This window comes from Pelodiscus sinensis, chromosome 4 (assembly GCF_049634645.1).
Source record: "Pelodiscus sinensis isolate JC-2024 chromosome 4, ASM4963464v1, whole genome shotgun sequence".
In the NCBI taxonomy this organism is placed as follows: domain Eukaryota; kingdom Metazoa; phylum Chordata; order Testudines; family Trionychidae; genus Pelodiscus; species Pelodiscus sinensis.
Window position 1 is genome coordinate 108,910,738 of NC_134714.1, and position 16,551 is coordinate 108,927,288.

At 48.8% G+C, this 16,551-nt stretch overlaps 1 protein-coding gene across 1 annotated transcript in view; it reads right to left on the reverse strand.

Moving 5' to 3' along the window:
- RRAS2 (RAS related 2) overlaps positions 1-14,597 on the reverse strand; it is a 99,490-nt gene extending 84,893 nt beyond the window's left edge. Inside the window, exon 1 of the mRNA XM_075928015.1 lies at positions 14,259-14,597. Within this exon, the coding sequence (XP_075784130.1) occupies positions 14,259-14,363 (105 nt within the window). The 5' untranslated portion in view covers positions 14,364-14,597. The remainder of the gene's footprint in view (positions 1-14,258) is intronic.
- Between the last annotated feature and the right edge of the window lie 1,954 nt (positions 14,598-16,551).

Consider the following 16,551-nt stretch of genomic DNA (forward strand, 5'->3'; position numbering starts at 1 on the left):
GCAAATGAAGGTCAGCTCATGGAAACAGGAGGTGGTTACACATTCTTCTGGCGTGGATGCAGCAGTGACGAACGTCGTGAATCTGGAGTTGGCTTTGCGGTTAAGAATCATCTTGTCCGCAAACTTGCCAGTCTTCCCAAGGGCGTGAATGACCGACTCATGACACTGCATCTTCCACTACCGAGAGGAAAGCAAGCCACACTGATCAGCGCTTACGCGCCCACAATGACGAATCCGGATGAAGTAAAGGACAAGTTTTATGAAGATCTCGATGCCCTACTCTCATCCGTGAAGCGCACTGACAGGCTGATTCTACTTGGCGATTTCAACGCGAGAGTAGGATCTGATCACACTGCCTGGGATGGCGTCATTGGAAAAAATGGAATCGGTAAATGTAACAGCAATGGCCTACTATTACTGAAGACATGTGCGGCTCATGATTTGATCATCACCAATACCATCTTCCGCCTGCCCACTCGCAAAAAGACGTCCTGGATGCACCCACGCTCTAAGCACTGGCATCTCATTGATTATGTCATTGTGCGGAGGAAAGACAGACAGGATGTAAGGGTGACCAAGGCCATGCCGAGTGCTGACTGTTGGACTGACCACAGACTTATCTCCAAATTAAGCTTTCGCATCAAGCCAAAGAGACGTCCGCAGGGAAACAAAGCTGTGATGAAAAAGATCAATGTCAGTAGACTGAGGAACCCCAACACAGCAACTTTACTAGCAGAAGATCTTGGCAACCAACTTTTAGAGCTGCAATTAGAGGAAAATGCTGAGAAGGACTGGGAACGTTTCCGGGATATTGTGCACTCTTCTGCACTAAAGGTTCTTGGACCCTCACACAGGAAACAGCAGGACTGGTTTGATGAAAACGATGAAGAGATCAAGGCCATACTTGCTGAAAAGCATCGCCTTCACCGTGCTCACCAGAATGACCCATCGTCAACAGCTAAGAAAAATGCCTTCAACAACATTCGCAGGATCGTACAGAACAAGCTTCGTAAGATGCAGGACTCCTGGTTGAGTGCCAAAGCAGATGAAATCCAGAAGTTTTCTGATAGAAACGATGCCAAACGGTTCTACGAAGCCCTTAGATCCTTGTATGGACCTCAGCCCTCAGGGAGTTCCCCTCTACTGGACTCAGATGGTGCAACTCTCATTACTGAGAAGGCTCTGATTTTACAGCGTTGGGCTGAGCACTTCCAATCCGTACTGAACCGCCCATCTTCCATCAATAACGAGGCGATTGATAGAATGCCCCAGGCGGATATCAACCACAGCCTGGATGTCTCACCATCAGAGACTGAAACCTTACAGGCCATCAGCCAGCTGTCCAGTGGCAAGGCCCCAGGATCTGATGCGATTCCAGCGGAAGTCTATAAGGGTGGTGGTGCAGTGCTTGTCAACAAACTCACTCAGCTGTTCCAGTCCTTCTGGAATCAAGGATCTATTCCTCAGGAACTGAAAGACGCGTCTATCGTACACCTCTACAAGAGGAAAGGAAATCGACAAGTTTGCGATAATCATAGAGGAATATCACTGCTTTCCATCGCAGGTAAGATCCTTGCACGAGTGTTGCTGAATCGTCTGATTAACCACCTGGAACAGGGTTTATTACCCGAGACACAGTGCGGCTTCCGCAAAGAGCGTGGCACGGTGGATATGATCTTCGCAGCCCGACAGCTTCAAGAGAAGTGTCAAGAGCAGAATCGTGAACTGTACACCACCTTCGTGGATCTCACCAAGGCTTTTGACACTGTCAGTCGCGAAGGTCTGTGGCGCATCATGTCGAAGTTTGGGTGCCCTGACAGATTCATCTTGATGGTACGTCAGTTCCACGACGGCATGACGGCTCGTGTTTTGGATGATGGAGAAGCTTCAGAGGCCTTTCCCGTCACAAACGGCGTCAAGCAAGGGTGTGTGCTGGCACCGACCCTGTTCAGCATAATGTTTTCAGCCATGCTGTCAGACGCCTTTCAGAACAGTTCCTTGGGAATCAGACTGAGATACAGGACCGATGGGAAATTGTTTAACCTGCGAAGACTCCAGGCTGTCACCAAGATAAAAGAGACTGTGTTACGAGATCTCCTTTTTGCTGATGACTGCACCCTGAATGCTGGATCAGAGCAGGAAATGCAAGCCAGCATGGACAAATTTGCAGCAGCATACGACAACTTCGGCCTTCTCATCAACACAAAGAAAACCGAAGTGATGCACCAGCCAGCTCCAAAAGCTCAGCATCAAGTGCCCACCATCACAGTGAAGGGACAAAAGCTGCAAGCAGTGGACCAATTTACATATCTTGGCAGCACCCTCTCCCGCTCAGTGACAATTGACATCGAGGTCAACTGCAGAGTCGCCAAGGCAAGCTCTGCGTTCGGCAGACTGTTGACCAAAGTGTGGGACCGCCGTGGAATAAGTCTTGCTACAAAGCTTAAAGTCTATCGAGCAGTAGTGTTAACTACCCTGATGTACGCCAGTGAGACTTGGACTGTATACAGGAGGCACGCTAGGCAACTGAACCACTTCCACACGATTTGCCTCCGCAGACTTCTGAGGATCCGGTGGCAGGATAAGGTGCCAGACACAGAAGTCCTTTCTAGAGCAGGTCTGCCGTCAGTTTACACCCTGCTGATGAAAGCTCAGACACGCTGGGCAGGCCATGTTGCAAGGATGCCAGATCATCGCATCCCTAAACAGCTCTTCTATGGTGAGCTGTTTCAAGGGAAGCGATCGCACGGGGGACAAAAGAAGCGATACAAAGATACGCTTAAAGCCTCTCTCAAGTCCCTGGATATTGACACCACCTGCTGGGAGACCCTGGCACAAGACCGATCAACATGGCACACGCTGATCTACCAAGGCTGTCAAACATCTGAAGCCAGAAGGACAACCATAGCACAAGAGAAGCGAGCACTCCGTAAAGCCAGAGTTGCAAAAGCTGCAACAGTGGTGCCCACACATGTCTGCCCGACCTGTGGTAGAACATTCCGTGCCCGTATCGGCCTTATCAGCCATTTGCGGACACACCATGAACAGTCCATAACCTGTTAGATGTCAAGGTCCTCTTCGAATACGATGGACGAACAACAACAACTCCTCAGGAATGAGGTTTACAGGGACATCGGAATAGTGAGCCTATTATATTTTGAAATAACGGGCTTGCTGTGAAGACATGGGATATCCCCGGTATCCAGAAATAGAACTGCAGTCTAGATGTAGCCTGAGCGGGCTGCTGCAGAGGTGAGCAAAGGTGGCATTCCATCTCCAGAACCCCACTATGCAGAGCTGGAGCCTGAGCACTGCCTCACCCACAAAACAGAGAAGTCAGACTTCATCTATGCCCGAGGGCCCCCACAATCCACAGAGCTATAGCCCTGGGCCGTCTCACCGCCTGGCAGCTGAAACCCAGAACCCCAGGGTCCCTTGGTTGACCTGGAATTTGTACAGACTCAAAGGAAAAGCCTGAGGAAATGTATAATTTTATTAAAAGTATGAGATCTGAGAGGGAGAAGTAATGGGGCTTTAACATGAACTGTAAGTTACTAGCTGTGATGTAGTGGGGGTGCTGTCTGCTCTGTGGCCTGCTGCACTGTGAGATTCCCACTGACTCACCCACATGTTTATTTGTCCAGGACACCTAGGCCTGACCTGACCAGATAACAAGGCGCTTCCCAGGGGAAGAGACAAAGGGAGGGAGATGCAGACAAACACCTGGTTTCGGGGAAGGGTCATTTTCTGGCTGGAATCATGAAGGAGACGGACTAAGGAGTAGGGCTGGTAATCTAAGGGTCTGAGGCATCCTGGTCCAGACTCCTATAGCCACATCATGTCTAGGCTGTGCTGTATCCTGGAAAAGCAATAAACCCTCTCTATTCTACTGGTTGGCGGAGTCTGTTTTTGCTGCTATGGGGCTGCATGATCGGAGGAACCCCAAGCTTGCCATCACACTAGCTTAGCTCCCAATGACTTCCATGGAGCCAGGATTTCATCTCAAGAATTCCTAGGGATGGCATATTAGTTATCTCCTGCTTAAAAGATTCCTATCAGATCTATAAAACTCAGATTCTGCACAGATTGTGTAATTTTATGTCAATCTACTTTTTTAAAAAGTTAAATAGAGAAACTGTTCTAGCTTAGACTGAATTTTGATGCTTTTCCTTAATTTTGTACTATTGTGAAAATACAATAAATTTTTAAGCTTGCTATAGACTTGAGATCCTTATGCCTGTACTCCAACTAGCTGAATAAATGTCATTTCTTTAGGGGAGAATGACCTATCATATCTTTGGTATAGATCTGATTGTAAGGTCTTTGGGGCACAAACAGTATTTTGGCAGGGACAGTCTTTTTGTTCTGTATGTGGTGCCTAGGACAATGGTTGACCCAAACCCTGATGGGGACATTTTGGCACTAACAAAAAAATTAAGAACGGGTGGGCCAAAAGAAAACCAGCCACCGAGATCCATAGGCAGACATCAAAGCAGCTTTAGAATGCTCAAGTTAACTAATACCAACCCTGGTACCTTCCCTTGCAACAAACCCCGTTGCCAGCTTTGTCCACATATTCATTCTGCTGATACCATTATTGGACCTAACCAAGTGAGTTATAAGATCAAGAACACATATTCCTGCGCATCCTGAAATATAATCTATGCTATCATGTGCCGAAAGTGTCCGTCTGCTATGTACATTGGACAAACATCTCAGACACTTTGCCAAAGGATTAATGCCCACAAAACAGATATCAGACAAGATCACAAAGAGAAAACAGTTTCTTGCCACTTTAACCAGAAAGGACACTCTCTAAATGACTTAGCCACCTGCATTCTGCTACAAAGACCTTTTACATCTGCACTTGAAAGGGAATCCTCTGAACTGTCATTCATGTTAAAATTCGACACTTGCCAACAAGGACTTAACAAGAATTTGAACTCTCACCCATTACCAAGACAGTTTCCCCAATTATCACCTGTAATACCATTAACTCACAAACATCCCACTCTCCCTACCTTTAATATCATCAATTCACAGACACTTACCTTCCTTCCTCCCCCTCCCCCCCCCCCCGCATCCCCCTTCTGTTCTGCAATGTGATTTGTCCTTTTCATATTTGTTCACTCTTTTTTAATTGTATCCTTTGGTATATATGGTTGTGACTACTTTCTTCCACTATTTGATCTGAGGAAGTGGGTCTGGCCCACGAAAGCTCATCATCTAATAAACCATCTTGTTAGTCTTTAAAGTGCTACATTGTCCTGCATTTTGCTTCAACTACCCCAGACTAACACGGCTACATTTCTATCACTATTCAAGTTAACTAGGCCGTCTGACACTGAGCTAATTAACAGTACATTTATATTTCAGTTAACTGCAATTAATTAGTGAGTGGGACCAACTATTGGCCAACAGAATATTGTTCTGAACACTAATGAAGCTTCACAATAAAAACATATTGTGTTCTTTCTGCTAGAGATAAGCCAGTAGCTTAACTTTTTTCCTCCACTACCAATCCCCATACTTGTTGCTGCATCAGAAAGACTGGAATTAATGTATTTAGCAATTCTAATATAATAAATAGCACATCCAGATCTTCATGGAGGAACAGTGATTTAGTTCTCAAGTAAAAGATGTATTGTGTGTGCATTTTAGAATCACTTGCAAAAGCCTTTTTATTGAAGAATAAGTCTCCAGTGAGCTTAGAGGCTATAGTAGTTAAGTGACAACATTTATGCTTTCTCCATACTACAACTTTCAACCAAGATTTTGTAATCAATAAAAAAGCCCACATTGTTTTAGGGATCTTAAAAATCATGTAACTGGGTAACCATGTAACTGCTGACAGTCTCAGCAGTTACACGGTTACCCACACTGTGGTCTCTGCAGTATAAAGCTTAACTTAGCAGGCTGCACAGTATAGAGCAGGGAAGATTCCACAGGAGTGGGGCCACCAGCCCCTGCTGGCTGGCTTCTTGGAGAGGAGGCTTCACTGTGGCAGCAAAGTGTCCCCTAGGGAGGAGAAAGGCCAGCCCTTGACTACCCGGGTCCCAGAGAGGTGGCTTCGCTGTCCTGCCACAGTGAAGCTGCCTCCCCAGGAGCTGACCTAGTGTAACCAAGACCATTAGCTGACAAGCATCAGCTTATTGGTTAAAACCGTTATACTCTAATAGCCCTACTTTGTTTACAGCAGTTTGTCTGCTCATAATAGCCTTTGTGGCCACTGGTGACAGAGAAGGAGGGGAGAACACTGGCCACAATTCACCAGCCCTTGCTCTGCCACTGTCCCACCCTTACTCCACCCCTACCCAGAGTTGCACAGCCAGGGAGGAGCTCTATACAGGCAGGAGCCTGCCAGCTGCTGGCTTGCCCCTCCCGTTTTGGGGGTGTGTGCATGCAGCCCTGCATGCATCCCCTATGCATCACCCCCCCAAGATATTCATACACTCTGGGAAATTTGGGCAGATTCTGTCCTAACAATGTACACAAAGAATCACATTAAGTAACATGCTTTGAACATTCTACCACACAGTGCTGGGAAGAAGCTCAACCAGCCAGACTAGTTACACAACATGGTTAACAGTCCCGACTGGACTGCAAGTACAACACACAAACCCGGGTATGAGAGCAGTGCCAAATAGCCTGGTGATAGAGGTGAAATACTATTGGCTGCCAGGGTTACTAAGAGATTAACCCCATGCCATACAAACAAAAGCCATGTTTAGATCCAGCCACATTAATTGCTGGTTATAACCCAAGTAACAAATGTAGAGAGGACAGAACCTCTGTATTTGGTACTAGGTAGTGCAATCCTCAACTGAGTTTACTCCTTAATCCGATGAAGTTCTGAAGTGAGCTGTGCAAGTTGTCTGAAGCAACTGATTCTAAAAAAAGACATATGATTATTGTTAATACAGTAAAGAGATTTATTTCGTAACCATTTCTCTCTCTCACACTTGGTTTGCCACAGGAAGGCAGCAAAATGCAGCAAAATAATGAAGCCTTCTGCTACAAAACAACAGCCTTCCTGGTTTCTAGTGCCTGGTCCTGTGACTAAGGATGTTAAAGAGCAGTTATTTGGCTAATTGTGTAGTCGAGACAATTTCTATCATCTACACGATTAGTCAATAAGGACAGCTCTGCAAAGCCACAGTGGGGGTAGCGCCCAGAGCCAGCACAAGCTGGGACTGCTCAATCCTGGCTTACGCTAGGTCTGTTTCAGCAGCCCGGGATGGCCACCGACAGGAGTCCTGTCCTTGGGGGAGGGGCCCCCCCCCATCTTCCCCACTGGGACCCCTTTGGACAGGGGCTGCTGCCAGAGCAGCATCAGCCCACCATGGGCAGAGGCTGTGCCTCACCCTGCCCCTACTGCCTCTGATAAAGGCAGTGGGAGGGGAGAGTGAGCAGCATCATGGAGATAGCCGGTTCCCCCAGCACTTTTAAGCCAGCCAGTCCCCTGTGTCCTCCCCCGCTCCCCGCTTGCTGCCTCATGCCGAGGTGGCGGCAGCAGGGGGGTGGTGAGAGTACGCCACTTGACTACCTGATAAGTTTAAGTTTATCGGGTAGTCGGGTAGTTGACTACTTGCTTACAGCCCTACCTGTGACATAAGAGATCCATTAAACTGCATCTTTTGCTGTTCCTAGAACCATACAGCAAGTATGAAGAACCAACTTTAAAAAATGTTTTAATTCTAAGGATATGTACACTTGGAGCAGCAAGCATAATTCCCAGCTTGAGGGGAGAGACTCTTGCTGGCTCTCATGGAGTTACCGTACTAAAACTAGAACACAGCTGCTCCATCCCAGGTCCTGCCTCCACCCCAGGCCTTGCCCATACTCCACCCCACCCCTTAATTTGGCCCAGGGGCCAGGATGTAGCAGGGGGCCTGACCCCCTACTCATCAGCTGCAGCAGGAAGAGGAGCAACACAGCCTCAGCCCACTCCTCTCCCTGTAGCAACTGCTGTGAAAAGCAATGCTTGTATGTTAACATCACTTGTCACAGTCTCCCAACTAGCTACTAAGTCTGCTAAGAAAAGAGATATTAACATACTTTTCAGAGCAGACTTACTCAGCCTTGGCAAGCCAGGGTACAAATGAAACCCTGGACATGGATAGGGAGGCAGCAGGGCCAGGGAACAGAGGGTGAGCCTTGGCTGGAACCCACTGCACCCTACAACTCATGGACCAGAGCTGGAGCCTGCTGCCGCATGGCTGAGGGACAGAGCCCAAAAATCCAGAGCCTAGAGATGGAGCCTGAAGCCAAGCGGCTGGAGACTCATCACCCAAAAGTGGGGAACTCACTTCACTGGCTTCCTGTTCCTCAAACATGTCTCTTTCTAGAAGGCAAGGCACAATCCCTGCTAGCAGTCCTGTGGGAAGAGCTGCTGCTTTGTATCCCCTGTTCCACCCACTCGACCCAAATTCCTCACCCAGGAAGCTGCAGCTGCAAGAAAAACACCTGGTGGCCCCATCTGAGAAACATAGGGCTACCTGCTCCAGGTACTCACTGCTTACCAGAGATCAGGCCACCTTCCTTGGAGGCTATATTTTTAGCACAGTAGAAAGAAAGCTAGGCCAAGTACATAGCTTTGTGCTCAGAATCACACCCCCAAATCCAATAACAGATACACCTTAAGAGTCAAAATGCTCCTCTAAGGAATCCTACAAAGATGATAATCCTCCTCCTCATCCTCTCCAGGCCACAAGTGCACCTGCTATACCTTTAGTATTAATGCCCCCACACTGTAGTCAGGTCCAAGAAACCAAACAAAGAAAAAAGAAAAAAAAACAATAGATCGATATCATCACATGCTGATATCCCAAGAGCCACACTTGCAATTAAGCCTGGTTCAACAGTAGTACCACTATGCCCATGGCTGACATGCACTGCCTCTATGTAATTTGTGTGTGCAGGCAATGCGGAACAGGCAATACTATCTACGGCAACTGTATCAAATTTGAATCTGAACAGTAATCCAAATTTTAGCTTCACTCACCCAGGGATAAGTTAATTATCTGCATTTACAAGCAAGGAAGAATGGAGCAAAAGGTTTACAATTAATTTTCATCTTCCCACCTCTGATTGGATTACTCTCCTGCAAAATTTGCATAGAAACTTGCAGCATTCCATACTAACAGCCAAAAATAAAATTTGACAGCTAGCCAAAAATAATATGTTCATAAAATGAAGTAGCTACATCATAACACAGATACTTACAGCTCATTTAATGGCTGCATTTCACTTTCTATTGCTGAGTTTATCCATTCTGGCTTAAAAGGCCTCACCCCAATAGTCCCAAATACACAACTACCTAACAAGGATATCAATTACTATTATAAGTAGCTTTTAATATACTAATTTTAATGTAGATCACAGGCAACACCCCTTTCCAGCTTTAGAAAACAATTGTACAGAAAACTCCATTTGGCCTGCACTGCATAGTCTACTATCCCACCAGAACATTACTTAACATGGCTAAATAAGCCTGTGAAAGGAAGATATATATGCACATTAGTATAGAAAGTACTTGGAATCCTAATGTCAGACTCCCACCTAAAGGAGGAAACTAATGCACTGAAAAATCCACCCCATACTCCTTTCCCTCCTACAACATGTTACTTCGCTGTCATCCATACCAGTAGAACAGATAATTAAAAGAATCCAGGCATGATGTGAACAGATTCAGAGAGCTTTTTGTAAAAAAAAAAAAAAAAAAGCACCTTCAAATCAGTATTACAAACATCAAAAACCATAAAACAGAGAAGAGGAATAGGAGAAAAATGACATGATATGGGTGGGGAAAAAAAAGGCAAAAAACAGGAAAGGGAACATTTCTAATAAAACTGAGATACATAACCCAATTACCTGTTGTTGCCTTTCCTGAAGCACAACAGTGACAGAATAGTGGTTCTAATGACGCAGAGTTTAAGCACTCAGCAATAGCAATGCAAAACCAAACAATTTAAATGTGCTTCAAGCTAAGTATACTCTAAAAGCTAGTTCAACACCAGCTATATCCCTCAGCAGTGTGAAAAATGCACACCCATGAGCAGTATAGTTAGGACAACCTATGCCAGGGGTTCTCACAACAACACTGACTTTTTCTAAATGCTTTCATTTTTTCTAAAGTTAAGTAATATGTACTTAGAGACAGCTCAATCAGAATTTACATAACTTTTTGGGAGTGGGAAGGTTCAGACACTAATAAAAATACACATCCACTCTGTGCAAATCCTTTGCGTTTCTATTTTGCTAGATCCACTGAAGAACACTTTTGCCTATGTATTGGGTTTTTTGCTTTTTTGGTAAAAATGGTTGTACAACAGTTCTGAAATAAATTAAAAAATGCTTTGACTGGACTCCAGTAGGGATGTGAAAGGTCAACCAGCAAGCAAGCTGCAGCAAGCTTACCAGGTCTGGTTAACCATAGGGGCTGGAGCAGCTCCCCACCAGCCCCAGGCAGAGAGCTGTTCCAGCCCCACAGGGCCCACCACAGGCAGGGACTGCTCCAGCCAGCTGACTAGAACATCCTCTGTCCATGGTGGGCGTGGCCCAGCCCCCTGCACGTTACACACTGGCTCGGTGGTTGTAGGGTCCACAGCAAAGTCTCCTCTCCAAGACAGAAGCCAGCTGGGGCAGGCGGCCCTGCTCCTCGGGAGGTTTTGCTGAAGACTGTGGTATGAAGCTTATTTAAGCTTCATACTGAAGAGTCCGCAGCATGTGTAACCACTAAGATCTTCAGCAGTTACACGATTATCTAGTTAACTGACAGAGGAAGTCAAGTAGCAGATATTTCTGCTTCAGCAGCTCCACAATCTGCCTAGGGCATAGCAAAAGTATCTTGCAAGAAGCTTTTCCCTGGGGGCAGCTTTCCTCTGGGAAGGGAGGAGGAGGCATGGCTGCAGCTAACCAGGGATTCCTCCAGGCAAGTAGGACAGAGCTCTTGTGGCTGGCGGGGAGAGAAGGGGGGCATGGTGCAGGGGTAGAGAATTGCTCCAGGCTTCGGCCACCAGAGACTCCTCCAGGCAGATGCACATGGAGGTCTCAGGGCTCTGACCAGCCTGGGACTCCTCCAGCCGAGGGGGGCGGGGGGGGGGAAAAGGTTGGTGTTTCTTCAGGTTTCTTCTTCACCTTTTTCTTTAAGCTCTCAGAGAGGCAGCGGGAGGGGGGGGGGAGAGAAAATGAGAGGGTATTTAAAAGCAGCAGCGCTGCACAGAGCCCAGGATCAGCTAGGGACTCCCTAGTTGACCTGCACACTGGCATGCCAGCTTTGAAGTGTACAGGAGTCCCCAGCAGGGGCTCCTGTGCTTTCAAAGAGGAAGCACAGCATTTAGCCTAGGGCCAGTGCAAGACTCTGAGTTCCCACAATCCCTAGGGGGACTCCACTTCCATGCAATCCATGTGGGAGCTTTCGCTTTGAAATGTATAAGAGCCCTCCCTGGGGGCTCTTGTACATTTCAAAGAGATAGTGCCAATGTGGAACCCTGAGTCAGCTGCCCTGGCAGCAAGGAAAACCCCTGGTGGATGCTTTTGAGAAATGGTGACCTATGCTCTGGTGTAGACAGCTTTAGACTGACTGAAGCATCTGTTTATCACCTCTGAGAGATGGACTATTAACTTTAGGCATGGGAGAATTCTCCCCATCACCACAGTGAATGTCTACAGCAAAAGGCTACTGCAGCCCAGGTGCAGCATTTCTCGTGAAGACATAACCTCAATTGGGCTTGGGCTAGAAAACAGTACTGCATGCCAGTATTTCTCCATCAAGTTGATCAGTTTTTACAGAATCCTCTTTTAAAAGGCTTCTAACTTTTGTTGGTACAGAAAACGTCTTCCTAATTTGATCCTGATATTATGCTTAGTGTTTTTAAATATAGACGATAAGAAGCAACAACTGAAGGGCAGAAACCACCCCTATTTGAGCTGAATAATTTATTATGTCAACACCATTAGCTAAATCGCTAATTACTTTAATACAAACATTTGGCTGGATAGAGACCAGAATACCAACATTCTCCTTTACTTTGCTATGCATATCCCCCAGCCACCCCCCCCACACACACACACACTTTTTCTTTAAGCTTTCATTGTCCTCATAAAACCAGCCTTCTTATTTTCTTGTTGCTCATTTCCAAGTATATAAATTTCCTGTTAACAAGTTTTAAACAGGTTTCTTCATTTTCCACAACCAGTTATATTTCGTGATTATGGCCTACCAGGTAGCAGCTTCTGACATACAACTGACATCCTTCAATATCTCCTCCCCACCCCTCAGTAAAGCATTAATTCACTGTTGTAACCTTTTTAGCTGGGGAAAACCATTAGATGAGATGGCCAATGAAATGTTGACAATGCTACAAGAAGCAAATTCTAATGAGAAAGCATTTTAAAATATTGCAATTGTTAGGAAAGGGAGAACCCCCCTCTGGTTCTAGGCAAACATGAATGGGGACACCTCTGCCCCCCAAAAACCAGCTGGACATGTGTAGTATTCTATCCTATCTAGAATGCAATATTCTAGATACAACAGAATAGGACACATGTCCAACCAGTGGTCTTGGAAAAGAAACCAAGCTTTCAAATGAAGCTCTATGAAAACATCAACTAGGGCAGTGGTCTCCAATCTTTTTACACCCAAGATCACTTTCTAAATCTCAGAACAGACAAAGATCTACCGCCACGTCCCTTCCTTGAAGCCCAGCCCCTTCCTTGAAGCCCCGCCCTCTCTATTCTCCTCCTGTCCATCACTTGCTATCCCCAGCCCTTACTTACACACTCTGATAAACAGTTTATTTTTAAATTATGCGATTCATAAAATTAAAATCAGGTGTTTAGAGTTATGAAATAAATGGTCCATTTTTTAATCATGCTATTTAAATCTAAAATGAAGCATTTATAATTATACATTTTGTGGGGACAGATCTGCAGCTAGGGGCAGGGGAGAGGGAACAGGGTGCTGGGAGGGCAGAGGACAGGGTTCTACAGCAGGGGACAGGGTGCCAGTGGGGACAGGGTTCTGCAGCTGGGGACAGGGTGCCAGTGGGGACAGGAATGGGGACAGAGCTCGGGGAGTGGGGACGGGAATAGGAACAGAGTTCTGTAGCTGGGGCCAGGGGAGTGGGGACAGAGTTCTGTGGCTGGGGAGTGGGGTGCCAGTGGAGGCGGCAAGTCCCCTGCATCTCCCTCCTCCCAGGATTCTCCCCTCCCTCCAGGGAAACCAGCCCTTGCCTGCCCCAGGGCCGACCCCACACAGCGCAGGGAAGCCCTGAACGAACGCGCCTGCCCCGGGGTCGACCATTCCTCCTCCCGCATAGGGAAACCCCACGCACGTGCGCCTGCCCAGGGGGCCAACCATCCCCCGGCGCAGGGAAGCCCCGCGCGCACACCTGCCCCGGGCGGCCAACCCCCCCCCTCCCACGCACGTGCATGTCGGGAAACCCCCTGCAAGCCTCCCGCTGGGCTGACCCAGCCCTCCTTTAGGTAAGTAGCGGGGCTTCTCAGGGGTGGGTGGGAAATGGGGGCAGGACAGACAGGACGCCTCGCGAGCAACTGGTTGAGGCCTCGCGATCGACCAATAGCTCACGATCGACCTGTTGGTGACCACAGAACTAGAGTGACACACATGGGGTAGCCCTCACTCCCAAAGCTTTCTACAAGGTTTGCTTCTCACCTAGATCTAAACTTGGCAATGCATCTTCAAAGGACCTTGGAAAAGCAGCTTTCACATTGTGTCACTAAGGTCAACTAAGGCAAGAAGCAGACAAGGTACTTGCTAAAGGTCACACTGAAAGTCATTGGTCTAACACCTGGTTCTTACAACACTGCACACTTCAAAGCACAAGCTTAAACTGCCTCACCAGCATTCCCACCCTTGAACTCTGCTAAGAGGGGAGTGTCCAGCCCCTCGCCCTCAGAGCACGGGAACGGGGCAGGCACAACTCTCCCAGAGAAAGCCACCCCACCGCCCAGAAAACAGGCCATCTCACTCCCACTCACCAGCACCCAGGGACCAGCGCTAGGGGAGAGACCTGCCCCCCACACCAGGAAAAGCCGTCACCAGTGCCCGGGGAGCAGAGCCCCACTCCCAGTAGAGCCACCGCCCCACGCCAGCGCCCGGGCAGCTAGACGGAGCCTCTGAGGCGAAGCCAGGCAGCGCCCGGGGAACCGGGGACGGCAGCGCGGCCTCCCCTCGGCGCGGCTCCCGGAGGCAGACAGGCAGACAGACAGGCGGGCGGGCGGGCGCCGCTCACCTGGATGAACTGGATGGTGAGCGCGGACTTGCCCACGCCGCCGCCGCCCACCACCACCAGCCGGTACTTCTCCTGCCCCGGCCCGTCCCTGCAGCCCGCGGCCATCGGGGAGACGCGCCGGCAGCGCCGCCGGGCCGGGTCCGGGAGCCTCCCTGCGCCGCCGCCTCCGGCCGGGCCGGGCTGGGAGCCGCAGGCCCCGCTGCTGCTGCTCCTCGGGGCGGGGGCCGCGCCAGCGGCAGCGCCTGAAGCTCCGCGGGGCGGGGGAGCAGATCCCGCGCCCTGCCGGCTCCTCTCCGCGGCGGCTCCGGGCCAAGTGAGCGCGGCGGCCCCAGCGCGGCTACAAATGGCCGTCAGCGGGGCGGGGCCGCCTTCTCATTATGCTAATGACGAGGAATATTCATGAGGGGCTGCCGAAGGGGGGAGCCGGGGCAGGACGATGCAAGGGCGGTGCCGGCGGCCAGGGAGCCGCTCCAGGTGGCGGGCGAGCTGGGGGCGGTGTCTGCCCTGGGGTGCGGGCCGGGAGGCCAGAACCGTCCCCTCCCAGCAAGCAAAGGCCGGCCGGCCCCCCCGCGGCGGGCTGGCTCTGATGCGCCACAAGCCAGCCGGGCTCCCCGCAGCCACAGCGTGGAAACGGACCGCGTGTGCCCCCGAGAGCAGCCCTCGCGCCTCCCCTTTATGCTGCCCGCTTGCGTGGGCTCTCCCCGCGCGGCTCCTGCCACGGGCCCGGGCCCCCGCTATGCAGCGGCCGCGCAATAGTCCCCGTGTAAATGGAAACCCCTCCCAGCCTGGGGCATGGAGCGCAGCCCCGCGGCTGTGGAGCCTGCTGCTTTCACTAGCCAGCATGCTGGGTGCGCGGGGGTTAGTTTTATACACCTGGCCTGGGTGGCCGCGGGTGCCATGTGTACCGGACGGCATTCAGCCGGTGCTTAACAGCGGATGCATTCCCGCCTGGGCCTTTCGGTAGTACTCCGCACCTGCCAGCGGAACGCCTCACTGTCTTGAATTCATTCATCTTCACCAGACCTTCTTATGCGCAGCGCCGCTCCTTATGTCTGTACTACAGACGGGGAATAGAGGAACAAAGAGAGTGAAGCCACAGTTATCATTGCTGATTTGCTGTCCACTAATTTCATGAATCCAAATGGAGGCACCTAAAATCCAATTTCTAGAATACTTAGCACTTTTACCAGACTGTATGTTCAAAATGGGGGCATCAGTAGACATGGAGCCTTTGCATTAATAGCAAAACCCTATCACTGAGGCTAATGGAGTGATGGCTAACAGTAGTAGGCTGTTACCCGCTGGACAAATCCTAGATTCTATTCCTGTGTTTAGTAATCATTTCAGACTCTTCTTTCACTATCCCTCCACAGATCCCCTCTGCTGCCAGACCTATCTTGTACCCTGCCAGCCTGATTCTACTCTCCCTTTGCCCTTGTATGCCCCCCCCCTCCCGCTCTCTCTGCACCATGTCCTCTCCCCCCATCCCATTGCCACAGCTTGCCTCTGCCCACTTCTATCACCTCTTGGCATTCCAGTCATTTACCTTTGACATACTCCCAGAGCACTGCAGTTGGAGCAGTAGCAACACAGGAGTTTCCCTGCTCTCAGTTTCTAGCAGCATAAAGCCCCAGGCTGTTTGGCTGCTAGGAGGAGCAATTGCAGAAAAACGTTCTATTAAGCCCCTTGAATCATCTACTGCAGCATCCCCAGTATAAAGGCAATTTTCAGAAAATTTAGTACAACATGCTTGTTGATTTTATTCAGAAGCTTAAAACCAGGAGAATGCCAAAAAGCACAACACTAACATCCCTATATCCAAGTTTGACAAACTTAGCAATAACTGAAAACAGTGTCTTACAATGGAAACACTATAGGAATTGCTAGGAGCTCTCTAAAATGGGACAGGATCTCACCAGTGGCTCACCTTTCTCAAATTACTTCATTTGAACTCTAGCATGAGTCCTTTTCACTGAAAAAGAAAACATTGTTTACATTTTCTTTTTCATACTAAAAAGATTATATCACGTGACAGATCAAGCATTGTCTGAAATGTGTCACTATATAGATAAGGCTATTCCCCAGCAGCATAAAAGCCACAATAAAGAGCTATTAAATATAGAAACATCCCAACATTTGTAATACCAGAGTTGCGTATTGTGACCAGTCAAAATATGTCTACTATCTGAAAGATACCCCTAAAAGAACAGTCAGATCAGAGTTCTACATTTAGGTGTTTCTTCATCCAGCTGATGGAACATTGCTAGTAATTTCATTATGTGTGCCATGTCCC